The sequence below is a fragment of the Syngnathus leptorhynchus genome, chromosome 10 (assembly GCF_054491065.1).
Source record: "Syngnathus leptorhynchus isolate UIUO chromosome 10, UIUO_Slep, whole genome shotgun sequence".
In the NCBI taxonomy this organism is placed as follows: Eukaryota; Metazoa; Chordata; class Actinopteri; order Syngnathiformes; family Syngnathidae; genus Syngnathus; species Syngnathus leptorhynchus.
Genome location: NC_141204.1, coordinates 7941545 through 7968323, shown reverse-complemented (window position 1 = coordinate 7968323; position 26779 = coordinate 7941545). Strand labels below are relative to the sequence as shown.

Genomic DNA, 26779 nt, shown 5'->3' with positions numbered 1-26779 from the left:
TTTGCTAATTATTCTTTATTAATGACTGCTCTTTGACTCGACCCCGAAGCCTTTTAAATCTGTCACTGTGGGAAAACAAACACAAAGCAGAGTGCAAGTCTCACAGTCTTCATGTTATCTTGAACTGTATTTTAATGGGTGCTATCTTGTGTTACAGAAAATAACTGGGCGTAGTGTCAATCCTGGTCTCCAGATGTTTGGTCAGGCGATATCTGGCAATGTAGACATGGACGGTAATGGATACACAGGTAGGGACGAATCAGATGGGATTGACGTTTGATAGATTTCCCCAACCACAGCATAAAGATCGAATGAAAACCTCAAAAACACAAGAAAAGACCATTAACAATTTCATTTTTCATAGTCACAAGTTTTGGCCCTCATTCTCTTGTAATAACCTCACTAGACTCGTGACAGAGGCATTTTGTTGACAGCATTCCTCAATCTGAACTACGATGACTCTCAGTGGTTCTTTGTCTATCGATTACAGGTGTGTATCGAGTGATGTCACACACAATATGATCAATCTTTGTGGCGTATTCTTGTTGCAGATATCACGATTGGAGCTTTCATGACGGATAGTGTGGTGCTACTAAGGTGAGCAATTATGGTAAAGCGGCAGTGTTTATTTTTTTTATTGATACTAACTCATAATCCCTGTGGTGCAAGGTCCCGGCCTGTCATTACAGTGGACGTCTCCATCTTCTTGCCCGTGTCCATCAACATTTCTGTACCTCAGTGCCACGAAGGCCAGAACATAAACTGCTTCCTCATCACCGTTTGCATGCGCTTCCACGGAAGACAACTTCCTGGACAAATAGGTGAGGCTCAAAGAACATCAGTAAGTTTCACACACACAGTCCATCTCCATGGTATTCCCACAGTGTGTTAACACTTCCAGAAAACGAATGTCCGCTACTTGAGAGTTTTTGCAGTTTGAGATCAACATTTTTGCACCCTGCCTGCTTTCAATTCAGAGGATAATGTGAAAATAATGTTGAAAGCCAAAAATCCCATTAGGCCTTTATCGGTGCTATTGCTCAAGTAAAAATCTCGCTTTCTGACCTTTTGCTGCTCATTTAAACTGAAGGAATCTTTTCAAGAAAGATGATGTTGATTCTGCCAGGACAGGAAGACAGTCTGTGTGCTTAGTCTTTGCTAAGGGCTTATGGTGGCGTTGAACGCTGAGGTGCTGTCCTGTTCTAGTGTTTGGGTGCGGTCTCTCCCAGCTCCCACCCCCCGGGGAGTAAGAGACGTGTTGCATAATGAGCGCTTGCCGGAATAAAGCCCCTCTGTTTGGTCGTCTGGCAAAGCGCGTGGAAAGTGCAGCGCCATGTGTTTGGTGACGTCCACAATGCAACCTTCCGTTGCCTCCTTGAGAGTGAGCTCATGGCTCTTGCCTCCACTGGATGGAAGAAACAGAGGGGTTCGGTCCTACCTGGGTGTGTTTGTTTGCCCCTCCCAGTGTTTTAGCAGTCTAACACCCTGTGAAGCAATTACTCCAAACTGAGGTTGATTCATTCACTGTACTGGAGCTTGAATGACAGGAGACGTGTGTGTAGATTTCTCAGAAATACCAGTAACACTTGACCTCATACTTGTGATTCCTCTTCAAAATGAGAGTAGTTGTTCATTTTCTCCATCACTAAAGCCAGGGGTGGAACCAGCCAGGGTGTAATAAAAACATCGTCTGCTTGACCAGCTGGAGTATTGGTTTCCTTTTTCCAATGTTTTTCATCATCTTCTCACCTTAAACTGAGTTATTACACAAAAGTTCTGCTTCATTCATCCCAGAATCAAAATAACTCCTTTTATTAGCCACCTAGGAGATGACAATCTCAAAATAAAATCACCACTCCAAATGCCAAATCAGGATTCAATTGACACTGTGTGTATGATCCGGTTTAGAGCTGCTGTACAACTTGACGGCTGATGTGGACAAGAGACAAAAAAATCTGCCTTCACGCGTCTACTTCATTCAAAGTGGCTCTCAGGTCAGCCAGAAAAGCCAGCAGCTCAACCTGGACGTCAACGAGGACAAGTGCCAGCGGTTCACTGCCTATGTCAAAGTAAGTTTGGACTGTCTGGTTCTTCTTGTTGGCTTGTTTTCTTTACTGCTAACTCCCTTAAATAGTCTCTCAGTTTGTTTCCCACGACGGAAACACTCATCAGGCAATGTGACATTAGAACTATTTCCCTCAGAAGTTTGTTTTTATCTTCATCTGTTTATTTTGGAGGCCAAGTGAACACTTTTCCAGTTAAAATGTTTACGAGCTTGAATACAAGCGAGCAAAATTCACAATCATTACAGAATGTGCTATGAGAATATTGCCACCCTCCCTTACCAACAGTTGCTGAGGTTAATGTAACAATCATGCGCTTGGTGAAATCATGCTGTCATAGGGCTCTGTGTTATTAGCCTCAAGTGTACAAGTCTCAGAAAACGACAGAAACAAAGTTGCCTTTGTCATCACAGTCCCTCTATTGTGTTCCGCTGTGATTAGGTTCTGCAGCAACAGGGAGGGTCCGCGTCCTGAGGGCACCGGCCATGCTTCCTTTTCTTATAGACGGAAGCCCATAATGCATGCTTGTAAAATTCATGACCATTTTATTTTTTTACAGAGCACTCTTAGTACTTTTTGTGTGGGAAGCTGTGCTGCCAAGATTTTACTTGGTGGCCGACAGACACAATAGTTAGGATCACACAGCACAGATAGAGCAATCAGCTGCTTTATCAACATTGACATTCCCATCAACTATATATCTTTTAATTTCATAAGTTTCACTGAGTCATAAAACTTTGGGTATCAGTAAAATTGTGATTTTGGATGCTTTACCTATGATAAATGCTGTTCAATCCATACGTCGGTCACAATGTTGATATTTTGTTCCGGGATGTCTTAGCGAAAGATGAAGTGGTGCACACATAATGACCTGGTGTGACCTTTTATTCTTTTCCAGCATGTGTTTGTCCTAAACTTTAAAGGATCAGCATTAGCAGAGATGATGTCGTTGCCCTTTTTTGGTGTCTTCGAGTCTTCCTAACCAGTGGAGTCATTTATCTTTCTCACATGTTGTCCCACATCAACCAGTCAGTAGGCCCATTCCCCAGAAGCGGTATGCTAATGGAAAGCATCTGGTTTCCCAGTTGCATCCTTATGGGTGGGTTGGAAGCTTCACCAGGGACTCTTTGTATACAGTGGAAGCGTAGAACAGGGGCGAGTGCCTCAGCAGGGTGTTGAGACTTGTGTTGCTTTTATGTCGGCCCCACGTCAAAGTTGATTTCTTGAGCCGTGACGCGTCAAATTTGCTTGACATTGACTCTGAGCTAGCAATTGAAAAAGATATATTTGCAGCCAGCGACTACAGTTCTGTCATGAATGACCATTTAAATGAAAAAAAAAAAAATTATACAGCGTTAAAGTTGAATTTGTTCAGCAAAATCTAAACGGACCGGAACAGACATGCTCAATTTCTACTATTCAAGTGAAAGTCTAGACAGGTAAATCACACTTTGAGCAGGTATGCCGCATGCAGAGGCTCATATATCCATCAGCTCATATTCAGTATTACCTGCTGAAATTATGCAAGTCTTTCATGTTGACCGTTTTCAACATGTTTTCATTGGCATGGACTGGCGGCATACCAGCCATCCAGATGGTCCATGTTTGGTTATTTTCGGCGAAATTAAACCACTCACTTGCTTTTGCCCCTGTATGGAGGGGAAAAAAAAGATTTTGCACAGTTATGAGTAATTAGGATTTAAATGACCAGAGGTGCTGTGTGCCACTGAGTCAGGTTGTCAAGCAAGCCAAATTCTTCATTGTGATTTGTTGCCTTAAATGATTTGGAATAATTGACGTCCTTTTCTGGTGTGGCGAGTGTTCCAAAAGAAACACCTCTTAAAACTTTGGCAGATGTGGACATTGAACTGAAAATGAAAATATATATATATGCATATTTCTTTTTACTAAAGATACCTGGCGTTTTAAGTGACAACATTCTTAAGACCGCCATGTTATTGTGAACATGAAGTAGGAAACCACATAGAAAGTTGGACAGAGTATTTGCTCAAACTGGACGACTTTTTACTAAAACATCGTTGTTATGCTTGGTTCCGTCCGCATTCATGCACAAACGTAAATAATGAAACCCTTCAATTCTGAAAATAGAATAGAAGCAAATATGGATTGTAATGTACAATAAACTACGAGGGAGGGTGGAGTCAGGAAGATGACTAGTTATTATTATTATTATTATTCGCTGCTCAGTGATGTATTTTTGTGCAAGTTGTTTGAACTTGCCCTATCACCACAGTGATGCCTTTGTAGTACAGCGGTTTTGTCTTTGAGAATGGATTACCGCTCAGTGTGCTCTTCATCTCCAGAATGTTCAGTGGCACAACAGGTGCGGTGTTAATGTGACATTGGTATAAACAGCCTGTCTCACTATAACATAGCTATTATTCACTATGTCTGTTCATGGAGTCTACATGTCTTGCATTGCTTTGATTCATTTGATTCATAGCTCGTCCGAGTCAACAACTTCTTTTCAACGAAGGCCTTATTAGGTGCTCTGCACTTCTCCTGAACTCTGTTTCTGGTCACGTGTCATGCTTATGGATTGTTTACATCGACTGCAAAATGTCCATCGTCATACGTGTGTTTTTGTTCCAGCGAGTCCATCATGGGCTCATGCGTGTGTGCCTTGAAATTACAGCAAGAGCATTTGTGGACATTGACTGGTGTTTTGTAGGTCAGTGAATGCATCTCAGTCTCCAAGGAGGAGTTAAAATAGGCTGCTAAAGCCCTACCCAAGACAGTTGTTCGTTTAATTTAGCTCGTAAGTGTCCGGCTTGCTACACTCCAAACACGTGCCCCACTAACATTTGCCTGGCATCATTGCAATGGTGTAGTTTGTGGAACTTGTCTTTTGCATCCGGTCAGGGGGAAAATACGATATCACCATTGTTTGCTTTGGTTACAGGCGTATGATAAACTCCATCGATACGGACGTAGCCACTGATTATTCTTATTGGGTTGACTTACTGTTGTTTTGTAATTGACAGTGCTGTATCATGAGAAATAACAGACCTTTGTTAAGAAATGATTTGTCAGACTGAACACAATTCTACTTCCAATTTGTTCCGATTTCTGAACCATTTTTACAAAGGAAAATAGAAAAAAAACATCTATTACCAGTGCACACTGTTGCAATCACAAAACCCTTATTTACAGTGTAGACTTTTGAATTATTAACTGTCACACAATTGTAGTTGACTAGTAATAATAGTAAAGTATAAGGTACTTTACTTTACCTTATATCAATAAGGTATAAGGTTGCACTATGGCGGCATCACTTCATTTTTGTATATTTGCCTATCTTTCTATGTTCTTCTTTTAAAACTACTTTTGAGGCGGGTTTTGGGAGTAGCTGTTGGCACACAAATTCAACAAAAAGGCTGCATATAAACTCAAGGAGTTTGCATTCTGACTCCTGTATTCTGAATTGTTTGAAATTAGAGGGTTTACTTCTTTTGTAGTCAGTTTTAAATCTTGTTTTTCTGGTGTGGAACAAAAGCGCCATTCAGATATTAAAATTGAAAAGTGTATCAGTCACCTATTGATTAACTCGCTATTTACAGTATACACTGGTTCTTTTGTAGTTGCCATCTTTTTAAATTAATCAAATAAATGGATGCTTTGAAATCCTATAATCCACTCCTTTTAAGTGAGTGTTCAAATGTTCCATGTCATTGGCACCTAGCAGCTTTTTCTTGACAGACAAACAGGAAACCCTGGCGAGAGAAAAGCAAACCAGCAGTTCCTGTAACAACCTCCCAAAGAGTCCCCCATGTGGATCAAGTCTCAAAGACGGCATCGCTTGGCACGTGGGAGCCCTGAGCCGGGCCGGGCCTGCTGTCACACTGCCTGCTTTGTTTGCCGCTTTACAGACAAAATACAGACTCACCCGAAACGTGCAGTTCCCTCGATGCCGCCCCCTTGGTTTCATTTACCGAGAGAGCTGATACACTGAAAGTACATAGCGGGAAGGTAATCATATCCAGCTGTCTTCTGTCACACACGGCTGCACGTCAAGCATCGTGTCTAAAGAATATAATTAAACTGTGCTGTAGCAATATCGAAAGTGGAAAACGTCAATGGCTAATACTTGGTGCTTTGTCCTGAAATTCCGGCTGTTTATATCACAAGGTTGTAAAGATGAATTATTCCAGTTAAATTTAGCATAGACTAATATTTTTGCCAGGATTTCCCTACATGGTCGTGCCAGAGGGAATGTGAAACCGTTCTTCTTCAGCCTTGTTTTGGGAGTGCACAACCAGTAGATTTTTTTTTCCCCCCTTTGCAGTAAAACATCTGACGTTGTTCTTATAAATGTGCAATCGGGTCATTAGTGAGGTGTCGTTTCTACCGTGGGTCGTTATACCGAGTCTGGTCTTGCCATCGTAAATTCATCGTCAAATCTGACTGACCGAAAGTTGCGCTCATTGGTTGACTCTGCAGAATTTTGGCTGTCTGCTTACCACACGATGCCACCGCAAGGAAACATTATGGGTGGCCAAGTATGGCCACAATGAGGGGGATTCTCTCGCCATGTTTCCTCAACTTCCACGGCAAAGGAAGCACGAGCGAGTAAAGAGAGCACAATCCTATTATCCTATAGAGGGGGGTGGGGGGGGGCTGCCATTACTTCATCACTTGGAGACATGGCCGTGACCGTGTTGTCATTTCCCACTTCTCTGTTTTAATGCTTGTTATTGTAGATGTCAACATCACCCTCTGCTTCCTGCATTAAAAGCCGACGTCTGCAGAAACGTAAAAATGTATACGTGAGATATGTTTATATCCAGCAGAGAGAACTCTTGAAGGATGTATTTAGCACCATCACGTTTCTGTCTTGCAGCTTTATTGGGGTTGGGCCGATAAATAATGTCTCCAATGACAACAGTAAAGCAGAGTGGCCAAAGGCGTTTGTGCTGAGTGACGAAATCACTTGCAGGAAGCATCTGGAGCCTTCTTCCATCACCAGGATGGAACGGTCTCAAACACAAACACTGCACTTTTTAAGCTGCCCCTCCTTGTAGCTTTCTTTTGCATTTAGCACTTTAAGGTAACTTTCCCAAAGATTCAATCATCACACTCGAGTCGTTTTAACAGTATTATGGAACTATTCGTATCCGGATAGTTTTAACTGGTTGCATGAGTGTGGAAATAATGATCTTCTTGTTTATAGATGGAATTTAATCACCATGTTGGAGGAAGTTAATTTCTCAAAGTGAGGAAGTCTTTAGAGGGATCCTTTTGTAAACAACAACAGAATTTTGGCTCGCTGAGTGAATTATTTTACAATGAAACTGCCTGCTTGCATGCAAATGAAAATGTTTATTTGGACACAATTAGTTACTTTTTTTATGAGCTCTTTGCTGCAGTTTGAACCTGACTCTTTGATTACCCGTTGTTAGGAACTGTTTCCTTAAAAGGATCTCATCTGGACTCTGGTCTTTTGTTTAGTTTAGTCTGTTGCACGTGACTCTACAGTGCACTCATGGCTAATGTTTCTGTGTAGAAGTGAAGGGTTAATGATGATGATGATGATAATGATGATTACAATGATAAGTTGGGTTAAGAATTTGTGGAATGTCAAAGCTGTAAGAGTAAACTTTTTGACCAGCCCACCTCTTGGTTCTGCTACTGTGCTGCTTTGGGGTCATTTCCAGAATTAAATCCGGTGATCCTGAAAATAGAACAGAAGCATAGGCCTGATCAAAAATGTGGGAGGGTTGAATGAGAAAGCCGTGAGAAAAACACATCTGTGTATTTATAGGCAGTCCTTCGCATTCATTTGGTATAGAACACAACTGTGGTAACTGGCATTGAATCAAGTAGCTGTTGATAGAATGTTGTAAAAATAACAACGCAGATGATTTTGGTATGTTTGACCAGTAGTCTAAGCTCATTCCATCTGCCTATTTCAAGCTGGAACTTCAGGCACCTAGTTCTCCTCTTTTATGAAACCCAGCTGTGGTTTTCACTATCCAAGGGTCAAATGTCGAATGCCTTCTTTATGATGCTTTCAAGGCTATAAGAGTTGAACATAATTTGGATTTGTGATATTTGATGATGTACATGTAATCCATTTGCCAAAGTGTAAATGTTAGGTTTAGCGCCTTATCTGCACCCAGCAGGTTTTTGTTGACTCAGCTTTGCCACAACATTGCATGCAAAAAAAAAAAAAAAAAAAGTCGTGTTCCAGTCGAGGACTTTAGATTGCAAATTTCAAGCACTTTAGCAAATTATTAACGCGCATGACTGATATTGTGAAACAGCTTCTTGCATGACAATCCAGATGGTTTTTGTCAGTGAAGTGATGGTCAAGAGGAAATATGTATTTGCTCATCGGATGTATTTCAACACAGTATCTAGCAACGCTGTATTTTGCAAAAATCAAGATTTGCCTGTTCATGGATAGTCACAACCAAATAAGGTTCTAAATTAAACAAAAGCAAAGCAAAACATTTTTTTCCGATTTGTGGGTAGTGTAAAGGAGAACTGCACAAATAATTCAAATCAAGCAAAAAGCATTCTGAGACTACATAGCTCCACAAAAAAAAAACATTGACGCAGCGATAACTGTGGATCAATTAAAAAAAAAAATTACACAAGTAAACTTGCTCTCTTAAACACGATTAGTTGATTTGATAATACATTGCAGTAAGTGAACAAAGTGAATACTGCAAAGGGAACAGTGTGCACTGACTTGTTCAATGCTCAGTTTGTTTGGATTGTGTCATGTTCACTATGTTGTGATGGACAGCAGGTTGTGGAGGTTATCGGGTTAATGCCTGAAGCTGGACAAACATCTCTGCCTACCACGGCCACTTACATCAGACAGGCCGAATGTTTGATCGTGTGTTGGATGTTTGTTGAAGTTTTTCAAAACATACATCTGCTGTGAGCTGGACTTTCCAATGGCTCTCAAGCTTCCAAAGTCCAAGTGCATGTTTTGTTGACTTGTAAGCTTTTTCTTTGTAATCAGGCTTGCAATTACAAACGGCGTTGTACGATTTTTGGAAGCTTTCTTTCCCTTGAATCTTGCAAGGGTTAAGCTTGGGAAAAGTAGGAAGCTGTTTTGGTCAATGCATATGTATTTGCAGAATCTGTCAGAATAAGAACAGCTTGAATGAAACCCAGCCAGTCGCTCTGTCCTTGACTCTGACACAACAGGCCAACTGTTGCATGCAGGTGGCTTCTCTTAGCTTTGACATGTCAATTCATACCGACTGCAGAATGTACTGGCACAAAATGAAACAGATCAACAAGAACTCATGACTTCACTTCACTAAGCCACCAATAACTACATTTGAGTGGTGAATGAAGTGCTTGTGGAATAAGCAAGTACCATAATGGAATGCATTCTGATCAGACATTTTCTGATGAGGTAACTTACATGTATGTATTTTCTGGTCCCATCGGGCTTTTGTGGTTCACATGTTGGCAGGGAATCGATTCTCTGACTTGCCCTGTGATTGACTGGTGGACCAATCGGACTGTTCCTTTAGCTCATGCTGTGACCCTGAACAGAATAAATAATGTTGTTGAATGAATGATATCTGACATGTTTATGGAGTGTTTTGGGGCAGTAGAACTTTCCATTTTTAGGGGTCTATCATTGGCGTGTGACACTTTCAAATGGTGACATTTGATCATATTTGAATGCTTGACTTTTTCCGATGAATTCCCACAAGAGCAACTTGGCCGGTTAGAAAACACACCTACAGAGCTCCGTGAGCTGAGAATCATTTCCCCGAGACATCGCTTCCCGTTACCACTTTAGTCCAGTCCAGACTTCTCACGTCTTCAAGCGGGATTGTGGTTCTTGTGGAGCACACCACTTCACATTTCTGGACATTGTGCCATAGTACAGTATAGGCTGGATTTTTTTTCTTGCAAGTAATACATGTCTCATTATACACACATCTCACGCTAAGGTTGGACATCCTGGATTCATTCATCACTTAACTCAAAAGGTTTTTCCATTCGGTCTAAGATTCCCTGGCGTTCAGCCCTCCAATGAAAAAGCCTCAAGCTGCAAGTCAACCAAACGTCTATTGTCCTAATAAGGAGTGTAGGGTTTGTGTGTGTTTCCCTCGCAAGTTAATAAAACTTCCCATGAGCAGGATCCAACCATATGCTTTTGAGGGTTTGGCTGAGAGAGGAGCTCTTGTGCATTTCAGGCAAGCGTGAGGCGTTTAAAGATCAGAGCCTCTTGCAGCCTGACGTCACTCTTCCCAATGAACCACTGCGGTGGAGCTAAACTCCGACCCAAAGGGGGGTGCCGGGTTATGAGAGGGGGGGCACGCTTGGTTTGTTACCCTTATGTTGATCAGATTAACGTGAGTATCCGAGCTTCTCGAGATATACCAAAGTGGAGTCTTGCAATAAGCCTCATTCACTGAAGTCTTTTGAGTGCAAACATACATTCTGTTTATGCGATTGTAGAGTGAGCACATACCAAATACGCTGGCTCTGTGTGTGAACATAAACACCAAGCGTTGGCTCCAACTCTGTTCCAGAGTGAGGTGGTGGTGTCGATAAAGCTCTGTGCCACAGCTGTTTTCTTTCATAACACAACGAAAGGCAAGCCTCATGCAATTTCATGAATACATATATGGAAAGGAAGAACACTTACAAGAAAAACACAACTGTAGTAACATGTACATTTGTCATATTATATTTGAGAGCTTACGGTTGCCAAAGCAGAGTTGGAAAGAAAATAGTTCCTGCTGGGTTACACACAGTGTGACTGGAAGCATTAAGAAGTCATTGGTGAGATGGGGGCAGGGGATTACAGTCACCATGCAGTAATTCTGACATTTGGAAATAGAAATGTTTTCTACTCATCTAGTTGACTAGGTTATTCAAATTGCTCAACATTTGGAGCAATTTACGTCCGTTTGATTTTGTTGCGGTACTCCCTCGAGGAGATGTCAAAAGTCAGCAGTGCCGCTGGCTCTGCTCAACGAGCAATTCTTCCTCAAGCAATAGAAGTGTCTCGCTTTCTCTCATGTCATGTTGGCATGCCACTGTGGATTAAACGGTCATCCTATTGACTGAGGTCAAGTACCATGTCACAGGAGTTGTCAGATGACCCGGCAACAAAATACCCCCTAAAAATTCCGACACGCTACACTTCCTGTACTAAGATGTTGGAGAATGTCACATATCATTGTGTCACTACTGAAACCAATGGGCGGCAGTAGTTCTTCTGTTAAAACAGTCATGGTTTGAGTCCTGGAAAAATGGATATGAATTGATGAAGGAATCCTAATGTATTAACAATTGTTGAAGTGATCTTGAGCAAAGCATCATACCCATGATCAGCATGATAACCTCGTGAAAAATGAAGTCATATGAGACCAAGATGAGCTGTAGCCTTTCAGTGTGACATCTTTCTTAAAAGTGACTTGTTTTGTTCCTCTTTTTTTTCCCCCCCATTTCAAATTATTTTATTAAAGCGGTCTTAAAAGAAGCATCACATTCCCCGGAAATGCTGTCATCTGACCCTTAAGGAGTCCTTTGATGTAAGAAAGGCCCCTCACGAACTTTCTGTTGTCCACTGTTTAGCGTCAAACAGTTGTTGTGTGTATTTCCATCAACTCAGCCTGCAGTTAACACTTTTCAGTTGGTGCTCAAGAATGCTTGTATGTGATGTCGGCGCAACATCGGGAGGTGTTTGTGCCAAGGGTGTGGTGGCAATTTTGAGCATTGATCAAGGGATAAGTGAAATTTAGAAGACTTGTTAGTAGACAGATTCCAGCTCGTAAGCCTGATCAGTTAACAGTCTTGTGTTTCTTATGTCAAGATGTCTCTCTCTATCTCATGAATGTTCTGTTCAAAAGATCCCTTCACAGCATAGTCGTTTAATAGAATAATTATGCCTATTTAGTGGTTCAAAAAGTCACTCCTTCAGTCTGCAATTGTGCAATAATGCAACATTTCAAGTCATTATGCCCCATTCCTCACTAAAGCCTTACTTCTCATGTGGCTTGTGAAAACGTGAGATAAGCAGAGGGACTTTCGGGGCTCCACACCCGAGCAATGAACTCCCAGGGGGTTCAGTTCACACAGGGGCCATTAGAAGCATGCTGGTTTAATGGCTACTGGGGGGTGGAAACAAGTCTGCCGCCATTTCTCATGGCTCTAACACTGGTCATGTTACTACCCTCCAATTGAACAGCAGCAAAACCCAACACAACGCAATCTCTGTCCAATCCGGCATGAATCTCAGATGGTCCACGGATGGATTGAAGTCTGACCTCTGTCTCTGGCCAGCTGCTTTATTAATATTGATCAGTAGCATAAGTAGAGTAAGTGACATATAATGACTTTTGGTCCTCAGGTGTCGAACTGAGTAACTGAAGGGAACCCATCCCTAACGGCTCCATCTACATGTTACTTTTGAATCATAGTTTTGCGGAAAATAAGTGTTGGAAACCAAATGATATGACGTCAGCCGCGTTTTCACTGTAAGTTCAGTATCACAGTAATCAAGGTTCAAATCATTCTACAAAGCCCTTTTTTTTGCACTAGCAACTCACTGTTGTCGGCAACCAAATAATAAAGTGATATCATCTCAAGGCGGGCTCTTTATCTACGTGCTACACCACTTCCCAAAGCAGACCCAAATCCGTTTCTGTCTCTTCATGTCCTGCTCGAATGAGTGCTGTTTCCTGCTATTACTCTCTCACTGCTGATGAGCTGGGTGGGTTCACCACTCGTGATGCTCAGCGTGTTCAAAAGCCCAGACTGGCTGTGTGCCTGTCTGAGGAAAGAGGATGGGTGGGTGGTCAATGGAAAATCTTGTGAAAGTGGGTAAAATTGAGTGTGTGATGCCCGGAAACTGGGTGTTTTCATTGTGGATTTTGGCTCATTGTCGGTAGATTACTGATGAAGCCTCTGCGTGGTTGTACTGTTGACTTTGAGACGGTCTGAAATGACCCACTCTTTAGAATGGACAAAGGAGATGAAAAGAGGTTTTTTTTCATGTGATTCTGTCATCTAATGAAGATATGAGAGTTGATCAAATGTTGCTCTATTTTCCATGTCTCAACATGTTTCCAAAGCCGATGCCAAAACAAACTGTTCCCCCGTGGTCTCTGATTAAGGATATTTCTCATAGGCACAACCATCAGGTTAAAAAAATGCTGCACGTGTTCAGAATAATGACACCGAACGTCATCATCAGCCGCTTCGCTTGCGTTACTTTCAGTAGATGGTCTTGATGAATCGAGTAAATCAGACAATAATAGCAATTGAGATGATCTTGTTTTGCAGGAATTCACCGCAGTCATTGATTAAAAACCGGATTGTATTTCATTTGTGTGTCATCAGTCTGTCCGTCTGCAAAATGTTTCATTTCATATCCATGGATTACTAATGATTTGTCATTGTGTATTTAAAAAAAAAAAGAAAAATTATACAATTAAAATTCCAAACTGTTGGTGGATCCCTTGAACAATAAGCAAACAATTATTCCTTACTTGACCATGAAGAAGCAAACTGGTTCTTATGGTAGAACAGAATTGACAGTCATTTCCTTTTATTTTTTTATTTTTTCTTAAACAGAAAGATGTTAAGGATGTATTCACAGCCATCACGTTTGAGGTGGCATACAGCCTTGGGAAGCATGTACTAAGTGAACACCAGGACCGAGACTTACCGGCTCTCACCCCTGTGCTTCGGTGGAGGAAAGGAGACAAGATCGCAGTGAGGAATGAGGTATAAGACAGTAAAACACGGACATGAGCAAAGTCTTGTTGTCGCTTCTTCAAGCTGACTTGCAATGATGCAGTGCATTTCCTATGTGGCCATAGCCAATTATTATGGTTTCAATCAAATTACAAACAGTTCCAACATCAAAGCTATACTAATTGAGCATGATGACGGACGTATCAGCAGGCAAATCATCAAAGTGTGGTGTAATACTTGCTTGCAGCCAGCAGAGGCGCTGTTGCTTCAGCCACTAAATAAAAAATATCATCTCGGAATTTGAGCCTTACAGATTGTAAATCAGAGCCGTACAAATTCAGAAATTCAAATCTACATTGGTGGTGACTAGTTTGTTATTGTCCGTGTCCGATTTTCTTAAGTGGAATTCAAAAGACAGATTCATCTATTTTCACTTCACCAACTCTATCTAACCTGGTCCACATGCTTCCAAGATGGGTGACATTCTTGAAAAGGAAGGATTCATGTCTTTCAGCACCCACAAAATCCATTCTATAATGAGTCAATAGTGTAGCATTAAAGAAGCTTTTATGAATCAACCTGATCATAGAAAGAATGATGAAAAAGTTCAATATAATAACCAAGACCTTCCCATTGCTGACAGTCCGACATCAGTGCAACACTGCCCCCTAGATTGGGTTGAGGAAGCCTTTGTGAACTTTTGTGTTTCTTCTTCAGACTTGGTTTGAGAAGAACTGCCTCTCCGACGACTGTGCTGCGGACCTGCGTCTCCATGGGAAGCTGTTGCTCTCTGGGTAAAAACAAAGCTACTACCTCATTGTTCTGATTAAGTCCGTTTTGGACCTTTTTGCAAAGAGGAGACATCAGCCTTGTGGGTGTGGGTCCATGACGCATGCTTGGAGGATATCCATATGTTTTTCCATGCACAGGGTGTTCCCTCTCTTTTTATGGAGTATTACTCTATGAACACTCACTGACCGTCTTGCTGGTTTATTTTTTTTCATTTTTATTTTAAAGTACAGTTTAATGAAGCAACCCTGCCTCAATAGCATATGCTTGTAGAAAGACAAAGAAATTTTGCTCACGTCTCTTCAGATGTTCTTTTTATGTCATTTATATTATTTATGGAGCTGTGGAAATTTTATTCAAATGCTCAGACAGATGTTTTCTTACTTTCATCCTCCCTCTTTTACATGAATGAAAACCACCTGTTGGCATGCAAGAAGATTAGACACCTCCACAAAATGTTGGATTCATTTTACTATTGTATGACTTGGGTCAAACAATGTGTGCATTATATTTTGTGGTCCAAAAATTGGCATTAAATCAACTATATATTAAGGACATTGGCTACACGTGCAGTCTAATAATATCCCAAAAAAAGATGAATTAAAAAAATCCTAATTATTTCCTAAAACTGCCTCTCAGTTAAGAGCTTGATTATTATTGAGGTTTTTTTTAGGGATAACGTCATACTGCATGTTTATAATAATGTTTATAAAAGCCAAAATGATTAAAACTCTCATATTAGCTGTCAGTATTCTGTAAGATTACCAAACATTGTGACTTTTGAAGAGTGAATAGCCTTTCCAAAATTTTCTTCCTGTGACATTGCTCAGAGTTGTTTAGACAATAGTTTATTGGCTGAGATATTGTTTACTTTATATTTCAATCAGGGCACACAGCAGGCCACATTTGGCTCTGGGAGGAGTAAGGAACGTGTCGTTGAACTTGACCATCTCAAATGCTGGTGACGACGCCTACGACACCAACGTCTATCTCAACTTCTCCCGGGAGGTTTTCTATATCAACTTCTGGCAGAAGGTCAGTTCCTTGCCTGGTTGGCTGTTTCCCTTCCTTCCATTTTACCCTTAAAGTTTAATTTAATACACTGATGGTAGGCTCAGCAATAGGAGATAAAAGACAAACTCGTGATATCCGATATCCGATTAGAGCTTCATTTTCCTCATCATGGAAATCCATCATGATGTCACTTTTACAATAAAATTCAACCCACTGCCATCTCCTGCCATACCTGGAGGAGAGATTTTCTTAAAAGCAAATGGATTTCACAGTGGCAACCTCTGCCTTTGCTTACGTCAGTCAGAAGAAGAAGCGTGCAAATCCATTTGAGCAGAGACACCCCATCAGTTTGCTCTTGGATGCTACACAGGGACCACATCCTATCAGCAGACTCTCATCAGACCTAAGTGATAGATGAAGGCTCACATCCAATGATGTAAAATAACAATAAAGATCACATTTTATTTCAGTAGAACCGGAGGTATGGGCAGGTTTTATTAGAAAAGCAGATTTGGAGTGCCCTAGTTAATTTAATGTCCCCTTATGACGTTATTTATCAGGTTGCCAGGATTCATAGAGCCTCATGTGCTGCGGGAACCTGATAGCTTGGGTAACCTGCTATACTGAGGAAACAGGGAGCCAACTTTATGAAGAGGTGACAAACAATCTATTGGCCTGATTTAAAGCTCTCAGAGATACGTCTAATTACTGCAGGAAATCACCAAAGTAGTGATATGTGCTGTATTTATGCAAAGCTGAGGCCAACTCTCAGTCCTCCCCAGAGGTAATTTCCTACGGTAAACCCAGCGTGAACTTGTCTGCCCCTCAGATTTAAGAAGGAGGGGTCTCAGCTCGCTGTTGTTCTTGCAATGTAAGCTGTGAAAGCCGATTGCTTGGACAACGCTGCTGGGACTACTGCGGTGCTGCAGAAGCTTCAGTGCTTCCTTTTTTAGTCATTCTTGGAAATATTAGCATTCGTCTGGTGTATATGTTTTTTTATTTTTTATTTTAGCCAAGAATATAATTAGGTCTCATATACCAGAAACTCAATGCATTTTTTCAATTCCTCATGGCATTTATTATTATTACAGGCTCCCTTCGCCCACTATTTAGGGTAGATAGGTACATGACATTGAATGGAAGAAATGCATTTTATCTTTAGAACTAGCAGGGGAACTATATCTTACATAATCCATATTGCGATTGTCTTGGGGGAGGTTGTTAACAGAGGTGAGGGGAGGCAGAGTTGCTAAAGGATTGAAACCACATGAGGGTCATGGAGGACATGAGCGAGCGAGCGGGCTGATGTGATGTGTCGGAGTGCAGAGAGTGAGGTTATCCTTTAAAAGTGAGGAGCAGAATTTTATCATCAATGTGGCATCTGACATGGAGCTACTGAAGATATAGATTGTATATGTAGAAAACCGATGTTATATTTACAGAAAATATTGCTAAGTGGAGAAAGACATATGATAAACACAAGGAGACCAAGAACAGAACCCTGTGGAACACCAGATGTGATTGGAGAGCCAACTGTATAAACATACAGATGCTGAAGCGATGCAAAAAAAACAACACCACCTGTGAATTGTCATCCTGATGAGTTTCCTCCATGAGAAGTTTGAGATGACACTAAAGAACACTAACCAGTCTGAATGACACTTTGGGGCCCATCATTTGTGACAATCCCAATGTTTATGCGTGCATGTGTTTTCATGTGAGACTTAACAAAGTAAGCAAGCGACAGAAAGTGAAGAAGTGTTGAATAAACAATCTTGTCATTTTCCCCATGGAGGAACCTCAAGACGTTTCTGTGCTCTGTTCTTGCTCAAGGACAGCTAGGTGGGGGATGAGTAAACAGGCCGTCTTCCCTCGCGCACTTACAGCACACCCCCATGGGATGGGCGGTGATTGCACAGAGGAATACAGGAAATAGAAAAAATTTCATCATTGCCACTTGTGCTTGCCCCACACCCCCAAAAGAGAGAAGCAATGCTTGTTTAAATTGAGTTAATGACGATGAGGTACCCTGCCCCACCCTGCTGAATCAGCAGAACCCAAGTAAGGATTACACAAATATGTCACCATTGCAGCTATCTGGAAGTGTTTTCAACAGGCTTCTTAAAACTTGGCAGCAATGTGTGCATTCAGACCTCATCCTCCAAGGCCGACCCCCTGCAAAATGTTCCGGGAGGGTCTTTTTCAGTTGTGTCTCTCTACCCTCGTCCATGCTCCCACAACACAGGCTCGGCCAAAAGCCTCCCAGTGAACCTCTGGCTAAAAGATTCCGTACTACTCACAGGGTCGGGGCCTGAATGTTTACACAGTGCAGCCGGTGGAGCTCCATATTGTTTAGACAAGCTTCCAAACACACAACCTGGAGCGCGGCCAACTTACCCACACATCAAGATTAGTATATGTGTGTGCACCATCTCTGCAATGTAACACTTGTATAAAATGAAACAATCCTTAAGAATAGCTACTAATGATGTTACGATCTCTTGTTCTATCTCTCCATTATGCTGTGCAAAAGGTCATTCTTTTACGGCATGATGCCATAGTAGTTATTAAGTTTATCACACAGTTGTGAGGTGGAGTTTGAATCTCACCTCAGATTGTCTTGTGGAGTTTGCATGATTTCACCTTTCTTGTTTGATACATTGTGGATAACTTGTTTTCTACCTTTATGGAAATGGAAGGCTATTTAGTGTCCCCCAGTGCACAAAGGAAGGTCCATAAAGGCATGCTAGGCTGAGTATGGTGTTGCGTAACTTGACCTCAAGCTCATTAAACACCCTTGAGATGAATCAAAAAAAGAGATTTTGAGCAGACCAGTAGGTTTAATCCTCACAAATGTTCCAAATGAATGGACAAAAAAAAAAAAACATTGTCGAAAGTCTTACCAGTTTTTTTTATTTTCACTATCTGGAAGTGCAATGAGCAGGTGTCCCAACATTATTGTCTTTAGTGTACACACGCTGCCACTGACAACCTTCACCTTTTATCAGACTCGATTGCTCTGTCATTAGATTAGAGTCTCGTCTTTGAAATGGTTTCCTTTTTACAATTCCCATGTCACCTACTCCGTCTCCAGTCCGTCTGGCTCCCCGATTATTCCGTCTATCTCTCTCTTTGCAGGAAGAGAAGGGCATTTCCTGTGAACTTGTCGACTTGGACTTCCTCCGGTGCAGCGTGGGATTTCCTTTCATGAGAGCACAGACGAAGGTAAGCAAGATGGGATGGAGTTGTCAGTGTCAGTAAAGAAGTTTACGGTAGAAGTAAAAACATTTCAATAAGGTTTATTCTGTTTTTCTTTGCTTGCCTTTAGTATCATTTTGCAATCCTTTTTGACACCACTCGAATTTCTGGAGAAAATGACACTTTGCAGTTTTTGGTGCAAGCAAAGAGGTACGTTTTTACCAGACATTTTATTCGTAGCGACAATTGGCCTTATATAATAGCTGTATAAAAAAAAACATAATGATCAATGTGTTTCATATTATTTCACCAGTTTGCTTCTTTGTTTGTTTTAGTGCCAATCCGGAGCACAACCTCTCAGACAATATTCTGGATATATCCATCCCGCTGATTCATGAGACTGATACAACAATTACAGGGTAAGAACCAATAAATTAAAAAAAAACACAGACACATACTAATACCTTAAATGTGCACGGAACGGCCATATGGCTCGAGTGCCCGCTTGCTCAGGAAATAAGGGAGTACTGTTGTCACACTGGAGGAGCACATCAACATGAAAGCTCTTATCACGAAATGTTTTATCACCGGGCGAAAGGGAGAGCGATGTAAAACAGGCTAAATCCACCAGAACTTTGACATCTGATAAGGTTTGCTATGTCTGCTGTCTGTAACGCGAAAGGAGGCGTCAAAGCACATCTGGCTCTTATCTCAACTACTACAGTATACAGGGATGCTCATAGAGAACTATAAATCCCATACACCAAAAATGTAAACATGACTTCTTCTCCTGTTTTCTGCAGCGTGGTGACGCCGAACTCCTTTGTGTACGGAAACTCCATCGACGCCTCACGCTTCGTCCAGCTTGAAGACATGGAGTGCAGCTTCCAGCCTCTCAATGTCACTTTCCAGGTAACAGCAGCAAGCTCTGCACACGCTCTCGTCGGTATTTATTTAGTTTTACGTGTGTGTTGATGTTTTTTTCTTTCCAATGTGTTCCAGGTGATAAATAACGGGCCCAGTCGGCTGCCGGGCTCCACTGTGGACATTAGGATACCCAACCGGCTGGCTGGCAATGGAGCTGATATGTTCCACATTGTTGAGACACAGGTGGATATGGACACTGATTGAATTTCCAGACTGAAACATTGTTTGTTTATTCACCTGCAGGCAGTCACATCTTGCCCTCATTTATCCAACTTATTGTCAAACTGACCTCTTGTGGTGTCGCAGCAGGGTGTGAGGCGAAAAGTCAAACTGTTGACGTTGCTACTGAAGCTAGCCAATCATTTGGTTTCACAACATTTTGCATTTCGATAAAGGAACACAATACTCCCAGTTGGTTTGGATATTTTCCTAACCTTTCCATTGGCCTTTTCATTGAGGTAGATCATGGGGGTTGGGGCTCAAGCTGTTAATTGTATTTACTATGAATGGACGGACGGGGTTGACTATATCCCACCCGACTTGAACCCATCTGGAATCACTTTGAAGGGATCAGACAGCTTGCACGAAATGGGAATGGGACACCTGTGGAGCAGGCTACTGCAATATACCTTACTAACCGAGGACCACATTACAAAAAAGCCTTGAAATAATCACCCATAGTTGCACACTTGTATTTTAGTTCTATATATTTTTACTTTTAACACATTTGTTTTGAGTATGACATCCGCTTTCTTGGCTCTTGCCCCATATGTTCCTACTTTTCCACGCAAATCCCCCAATCTCGCTTATTTGACGTGTAAATACGCTTTTCCCAGGGAAGAATCCAGCAGGTTTAGGGCCGATGAATCATCACAGCAGCGATGGCAGGATGAAGGCAGAAAGTAATTGAGTAAAGTGTGCGGTCTGGCTTGTTGGGTGGCAGCAGCGCACGCAGGAAGTTTGGAAAAAAAATGGCTCATTCGTTTAGTATCGGCTTTTTTTCCTATATAGGCATCTTGCATTGATTTTGGTGGGGATTTTGAGAGTCGGCTATATTTATTATCAAGTCACCTCGCGTTTTCTTGATCAGTCGTCGAATTTCAGATGTATGACCCCCGGCGATGGGAGAGGTTCACCTAGAGATTTTTGGGTCAGAGTGAAGAGAGGGGAAAAGGGGAAGTGTTCCCTTGAGGGAGCGCTGAGTTGTAAAGCAGCTACCTTTAAATCACTCCATATGAGAAACCTGAGGAAGGGTGCAACTTCTCGTTTGGGAAAACTTCCTACTTTCCTCAGTTGGGCAATTTTTGCATTTACATCGTCATTATCATTCTGACTTGTTTCCTTCTTTTTTTTCAGGTTGCCGACGGCCGAGGAAACTGCACCCCACATAGGAACCCAACACCTTGCACGATTCCTCAGGATCGAGAGAGCATCTTCCACACTATATTTGCCTTTTTCACCAAATCAGGCCGCAAAGTCTTGGTAAGTATGCGCCATGTACATGTATGCCCGACAGCCATCTTGTTTTTTGTTCAACATGTTTTCTCTACTACCTGTATCAGGACTGTGACCGACCAGGAAGAGCGTGTATGAGCATCTCCTGCCATCTGGGACCGCAGCTGAAAGAAGAAGCGTTGAATATAGATATCAAGCTATTACTCAATACTGAAATTCTAAAGACGGTAAGAGATGTTTAACCACCAGTAGTCAATTATTGTGACCTTGGCCAAAGGCTAAATGCAATGCTATATATTCTGCAGGATACCTCCTCTGTAATTCAGTTTGTAACACGTGGCCATGTGCAAGTAAACGAGAGGACGGTGGAGGTGCCCAAAGGCCTGCCAGAGGACATTTCTGTGAGTACAAAATGTTGTTCTAGAGTTTTGTTCTGCAAAGCCTGCAGAAAAAAAAGGCTGCTGTGAAAATGTGTTAGTTCAAATTCCAATAAGAAGCGTTCACATTGAGGTTTGTGGCCGCGGAACTCTCGGGGGATGCATACCTTAAAACCTCACCAAAAAATTAAAATAACATCAGTTCATGTTATGGGAAATGTTTGGAGCGAATTGTCCTTTTCAGTAGTGACCAGTCCAGGATGTACCGAAATGGGACTTTAATGAGGATGAACGCTAAAGAAAATGTGATGTGATAACCCTTTTGTTTTTTTTATTTGACTTTATTTTTTTTTTCTGCTAACAAAAAAATACAAATCCACACAAAAATGTGTTAAATTACCCTCTACCGTCAGATAGTAGAGTGTTGATCCCTCTGTGGAACAGCTGGAGCCTTTCAGTATGCGGTGGCACTTCTGCTGGGGGCAAGGACGAGTGCTGCTCCCCGCTGATCTAATGGCTCAGAAGATCAGTCATGATGATTAAATTGAGCACTCGCGATGCTTTAGGTAGCGTCTCTCAAATAATTACGTTAGTGACCAAACCGCAGGCTTCCTGACCCTGAGCTCCAGGCATGTTCACACCCCACCCCAGCCACTACCATTAAGTAGTAAACACACACACACTTCAAAGTCTGATTTGTAGTCCCAGGTTGCATCACTTGAGGCCGGCCAGCAAGCTGGGTTTCTCATCACTTATTTTATGTCAACATACCAACATAAATCCATGATGTATGAACTTTACATTGAACTTCACATTCCAACAATGAACAGACCAGAGGGGGGGGGGGGATATTCATCTGTCCATGCAGTTGTTGAATTCCAACACGACAACTCGGGCGAAGGTGTTAATGTGAGAAATGATTCGGCAGAGATTATCTTCATTTGTGTTCTCTCGTCATCTCGTGCGACATTTGCCACATTTCAAAGGCCAGATGGCACTTCAGAGCCAGGCAGCTGCATTTACGATGACGTCTTGCCTTTTGTGGAGCGTTCTTGTGGACCTGAACAAATGGACAAAATTTGCATTTGTCTGAGATCATTTTTTGTATAAGTAACTCAATAAATGCATCTCACGGCCCTTCATTAGATTCCTGCACGCCAGCATAAACACAGGCGAGTTCGAGTTGTTTCAGAGGAATGCTATTTTTCACTCGAGTTAATGCAGTGGGAATACATGAAAGCAGTCAAAGTAATAATGTTGGAAATGAATGAATATCAAATGAAATGACTCCCAAAGCAAAAATTATCATATAACTGTGATGGATACAGAAAGTAATCGTGAGAAAATTAAGCAAAAATCAAAGCACTGGTGGTAATAATAAGTAAATGCTAATACAAGATTTTGCGGTGAACTGCTGGATTTTGCATTCATTTAAAAAAACTGGACTTGCTGACAATGATGGATGAGCCAAGAGGTCATTGTACTGGGAAGCAGGCTAAACCTATGAGCTGTGAAGGAAAAAATACTTCTGATATATGGAGACTCTAAATTTTAAAAAGGGAGTGGATGATTTAAAGCTCCTCCGACCTAATGCATCGCCCTTCACCTGTGTGATCATTTTTATAGAATATTAATAATATTAAGTTATATTTTACGGAAACAGTCACCAAAAAAACACAATTTATCAGAAAAGATATTTAACAATGCAGCATCTCTAAAAAAAAAAAAAGTAAATAAAAAACATGACATGGATTAGAAATAGTGTCCCTTCCCGGGACCCAATGTAATGAAAATACACCATGTATTGCTGTAATATTGATATTCTGCACAAATATGTACAAAGTGCATATTAAACTCTTTGAATGATCATGCATCAATTGCAATTAAATCCTTTTTTTTTTTATGGGAGTGGGCGGAGCAAAGTTTCTGTGGATACTGGATCATGCAAGTGAAGTTGTAATCAGTCATTTGGTAGTTTGTGTTTACCTCGTCCTAAAAAAATATTCTGTGAGTATTGTTACTTTCAATAGGTTCTCTTTTTCATGGCTGGCATTGAAAGAGTTAACACACCTGACATGAAGTGTATACACGTGTGTTACAGCTGATCTTCGAGGCACTGCACAGTCAGGAGCCCAGAGGCTATGTAGTGGGCTGGATCATCGCCATCAGTCTGCTGGTGGGGATCCTCATCTTTCTGCTCCTAGCTGTGCTGCTATGGAAGGTAAAACTACTCAAGATTGTATGTTTTCACTTTTTTTTTTTCTTTTTTTTTTTTTTTTTTACAAACCCAAGAATTTTTCAAAAAAAGGCCTCTGCAGCCCCTCGTCTAGCTCTGTTCTTTTCTATTTACAATGTATTGCACTTGCAATGTCCATTAAAGTCAAATACATTTCTTAAGTACTGTAAATGTAATAACAGAGGAGCAGTCCAAGCTAAACATTTGTTGTCTTTGACAGATGGGCTTCTTCCGTCGACGGTATCGCGAGATCATCGAGGCAGAGCGGAACAGGAAAGACAGCGATGATAGCTGGGACTGGATGGAAAAGAACCATTGATACTCGTGCTGGCCATGGTGGTGGGGGGTCCCCTTGGCGCCAAAGACATTTCCGGATACTGTCAGGATGAAGCCAGCGGCACGGGGCTCCTTTCCAGCCCTGCCGCCGCGATGGCACCGGGCCCATCAAGCCTTCCATATGTGGAAGAAGAATATTCTCCATATTTTCTGGAGACTTGATATGTTTTCAAAGGTGGGAGTCCAGGAACTTGCGAGGTGACAGCGTGGCCTGCCAGAGGATGAAGAATTACGATAACTTGGTGCTGCCAGTTGAAAGTCCTAATGTGGATACTGGTGGACAACAAAAACCTCAGGGCTGTGTTACATAGCAACTTTATTTTTGTACACTTTAAGCCATATTGTGCAAAAGGTGGTCTTGGAGAAGAGGTGGGGCCATTGTGTCTGTAGTATGTTTTCCTAAAAGCACTGATACGTCTGAATGCCTCAGCTACGGAGTATATCCTGCCCAGAACTAATTGGACATGTTCCTTATTGAAAGTGGAAGATTGTGTTCTCTCTTTGATTATCATTTCAAGTTTTTGGTGTCTTTGAGACACAAACACACGCGCGCGCACACCGTTTAAAACACTGTAGCCTCTGTGGCTTTCGGCAGAATTGGCCCTCAAGTGACTGAGGTCATTAGAAATATGAACACTTTAAGGGTCAGGCTTTTCCATCTTTTACACCAGCAGTTGCCAACATTTATTGAGCCAAGGCGCACATTTTACATTCATCTCGGATGACACGAGCATTGATAACCAAGTACGCCGCCTTTATTTTTTTTTTATTAAGGATTTGTTTTTAACGTGCAATGTGTTAATTAGTCCCAAATTAATGATTTGGTATGAAGATGACTGACCACAAAGTTAGTCAATAAATTTGCTGGCCACAACATTAGGTACACCTGTATGTGCAAATGTATTTGATTGCTCCATTCTTAAATTGGCATCTTCGTTAAATCTCCAACAACTGTACAGGCATGATTTAACAAACACACTTTTGCAACAAAAAAATTAATTACTGTATACTAAAACTCAATACAAGTAAAATAAAAAAAAAAGTCAAGTTGAAGTGTCAGGAGATTTTCTGGCGTCTCCAAACTCTAAACTGCGACTTTTGGGAATGTTCAACGAATGTTCTGCTTTATTGAAAAAAAATCAGATTTTGAATAACGCAGTTTTATTCACAGTGTTATAACTAACAGGTTTTATCTAATGTTATGATTGGATTATTTTGATTGGACGTAAAAATGAAAACCTACGAACAGCTGTCAGTGTGATATTGTGCAAACGTAAACCACAATAATAAACATAGTTCATTTTTCAAAGACAGCATTTTTTTTTACATCAATGAGATTGCGCTGATGTGCCTAATGTTGTATCCAGCCCATCTTAACGGATCATGTTCGAAATTCTCAAGGAAATGTTTGACTAGATGTCATGAGATAAGATGTTATGATTTATGTGCAAGCTAACGACAGCTGCGAGTATTAAGTTTGACTATGATGTAAAAGTATACTACTATATAGTGTAGTTATAGTATCACATGGAGTCTGGAGTAAGAAACCTGAGCTACATGGCCCCCCGCAGCCAGATGTATGTGTGGGATTGGACCCCCTCATGGGCCTGTAGTGTGACTCATGCCCTAAAAATAGGCAACAATATATTACATGACATAATTTCACATAAATGAACATTTAAGAGATCATTGTAAGATAACATGAACCTAAAAACTGAATTGCCTTAATTCAATTGCCCCAATTCCTCCTTTTCAATTTCACGATCTGGATGTCTGAGAATCTACGCAGATGTAAGAAACATCTTTTTTGAGCACGTACGTTGGTATTTTGACTTGGGCAAGTAATCTATTAGGCTAATAAAATGTAAGCGAACTGAAAATAGTGCTTAACTGCCCCCTAGCCACGTCATTGAGACTTATTTGAAATACAGTGAACCCTAAAAGTTTTTTCACGCGTTTGTAACTCACTTTTAAATAGACACTCATATCCAGTGTGTTTGGATGAAATGAAATGTGCAATGACAAAGATCAATGTATATGTTGAGGTGTACTTCAGACTTTCTCTAAGGCTGCAGTGTTGAGAGGCTCACTATGATTATTTTTTTTTTAACTTCCTGTTGTGTTCTGTTGATTGACTTTTTTATGTTACCAAAGAATTTCACTGGCATGATAGCATTTACTGTGTACACCATCACATCTTCAGTCAACTTCATTGATCATTTAAATTTTAATGCAGATACAAGCAACACTTGACGTTTCCTTGGGGGTCAATTTGAACTGTGATGGAAATAGTTTGGATGGTTTTGGTTGTTCTCAATATACTACTGTCACACATTATCGTTTCCATTATAGAGTGTTGGATGTTTTTAAAAATTGTATTGAAGTTGTATATTTATCAAATGATAAATGATTTTTGAGTGGAAAAATCAAATGCTGTTTTTTTATTATTATTATTTTTAAATATTATTAATTTGATTGATAGTGTCTAGCGCCCTCTACTTGTTGTTGTGCCCGAAATGAACAGGCAACACAACCTCATTGCGTTCATCATTGATAAAAAAATAACACTACAGATGCAATATAAATATATCCTCAAGTCCAAGAAGCATATAGAATAACATTTTAACATTTCAGGTAAGAATCTTAAGTAATGTCAAAGGTGTCACGCCCATGCCAGA

At 41.1% G+C, this 26779-nt stretch overlaps 2 protein-coding genes across 4 annotated transcripts in view; one reads left to right on the top strand and one right to left on the bottom strand.

Moving 5' to 3' along the window:
* itga9 (integrin, alpha 9) overlaps window positions 1-25183 on the top strand; it is a 35244-nt gene extending 10061 nt beyond the window's left edge. Inside the window, exons 12-28 of the mRNA XM_085921925.1 lie at window positions 158-248; window positions 552-597; window positions 670-821; window positions 1909-2069; window positions 13647-13799; window positions 14487-14563; window positions 15446-15593; window positions 18711-18797; window positions 18901-18980; window positions 19106-19189; window positions 19574-19682; window positions 19773-19880; window positions 21054-21179; window positions 21260-21379; window positions 21458-21553; window positions 23631-23750; window positions 23986-25183. Of these exons, the coding sequence (XP_085778051.1) occupies window positions 158-248; window positions 552-597; window positions 670-821; window positions 1909-2069; window positions 13647-13799; window positions 14487-14563; window positions 15446-15593; window positions 18711-18797; window positions 18901-18980; window positions 19106-19189; window positions 19574-19682; window positions 19773-19880; window positions 21054-21179; window positions 21260-21379; window positions 21458-21553; window positions 23631-23750; window positions 23986-24084 (1857 nt within the window). The 3' untranslated portion in view covers window positions 24085-25183. The remainder of the gene's footprint in view (window positions 1-157; window positions 249-551; window positions 598-669; window positions 822-1908; window positions 2070-13646; window positions 13800-14486; window positions 14564-15445; window positions 15594-18710; window positions 18798-18900; window positions 18981-19105; window positions 19190-19573; window positions 19683-19772; window positions 19881-21053; window positions 21180-21259; window positions 21380-21457; window positions 21554-23630; window positions 23751-23985) is intronic.
* On the bottom strand, window positions 131-13889 carry LOC147050258 (uncharacterized). Of its 3 annotated transcripts, XR_015067379.1 has the most exons (7): window positions 13741-13889; window positions 9469-9594; window positions 7698-7755; window positions 5971-6032; window positions 3574-3712; window positions 649-3328; window positions 131-319 (listed from the first exon to the last, which is right to left on the bottom strand). XR_015067379.1 is itself a non-coding variant. In XM_085921927.1 (6 exons), the coding sequence occupies exons 3-6, from the start codon at window positions 7730-7732 to the stop codon at window positions 3157-3159; spliced, it is 408 nt and encodes a 135-aa protein (XP_085778053.1). In that variant the 5' UTR covers window positions 7733-7755; window positions 9469-9594; window positions 13741-13889; the 3' UTR covers window positions 131-3156. The 3 variants fall into 3 exon arrangements, 2 of the variants coding, with proteins under 2 accessions (XP_085778053.1, XP_085778054.1); XM_085921927.1 differs by having other exon boundaries at window positions 131-3328; XM_085921928.1 differs by lacking the exon at window positions 649-3328.
* Window positions 25184-26779: the final 1596 nt, after the last annotated feature.

Bases quoted from the DNA above. Each gene is read 5' to 3' on its own strand.
- LOC147050258 (XM_085921927.1), bottom strand. From the start codon at position 7,732: ATGACCCCAAAGCAGCACAGTAGCAGAACCAAGAG. The intron at 3,713-5,970 runs GTGAGTCTGTAT...CCCTCCATACAG, and splicing joins GAGGGAACTGCACGTTTCGG to GGGCAAAAGCAAGTGAGTGG. The intron at 3,329-3,573 runs GTAATACTGAAT...TTCAATTGCTAG, and splicing joins GACTTGCATAATTTCAGCAG to CTCAGAGTCAATGTCAAGCA.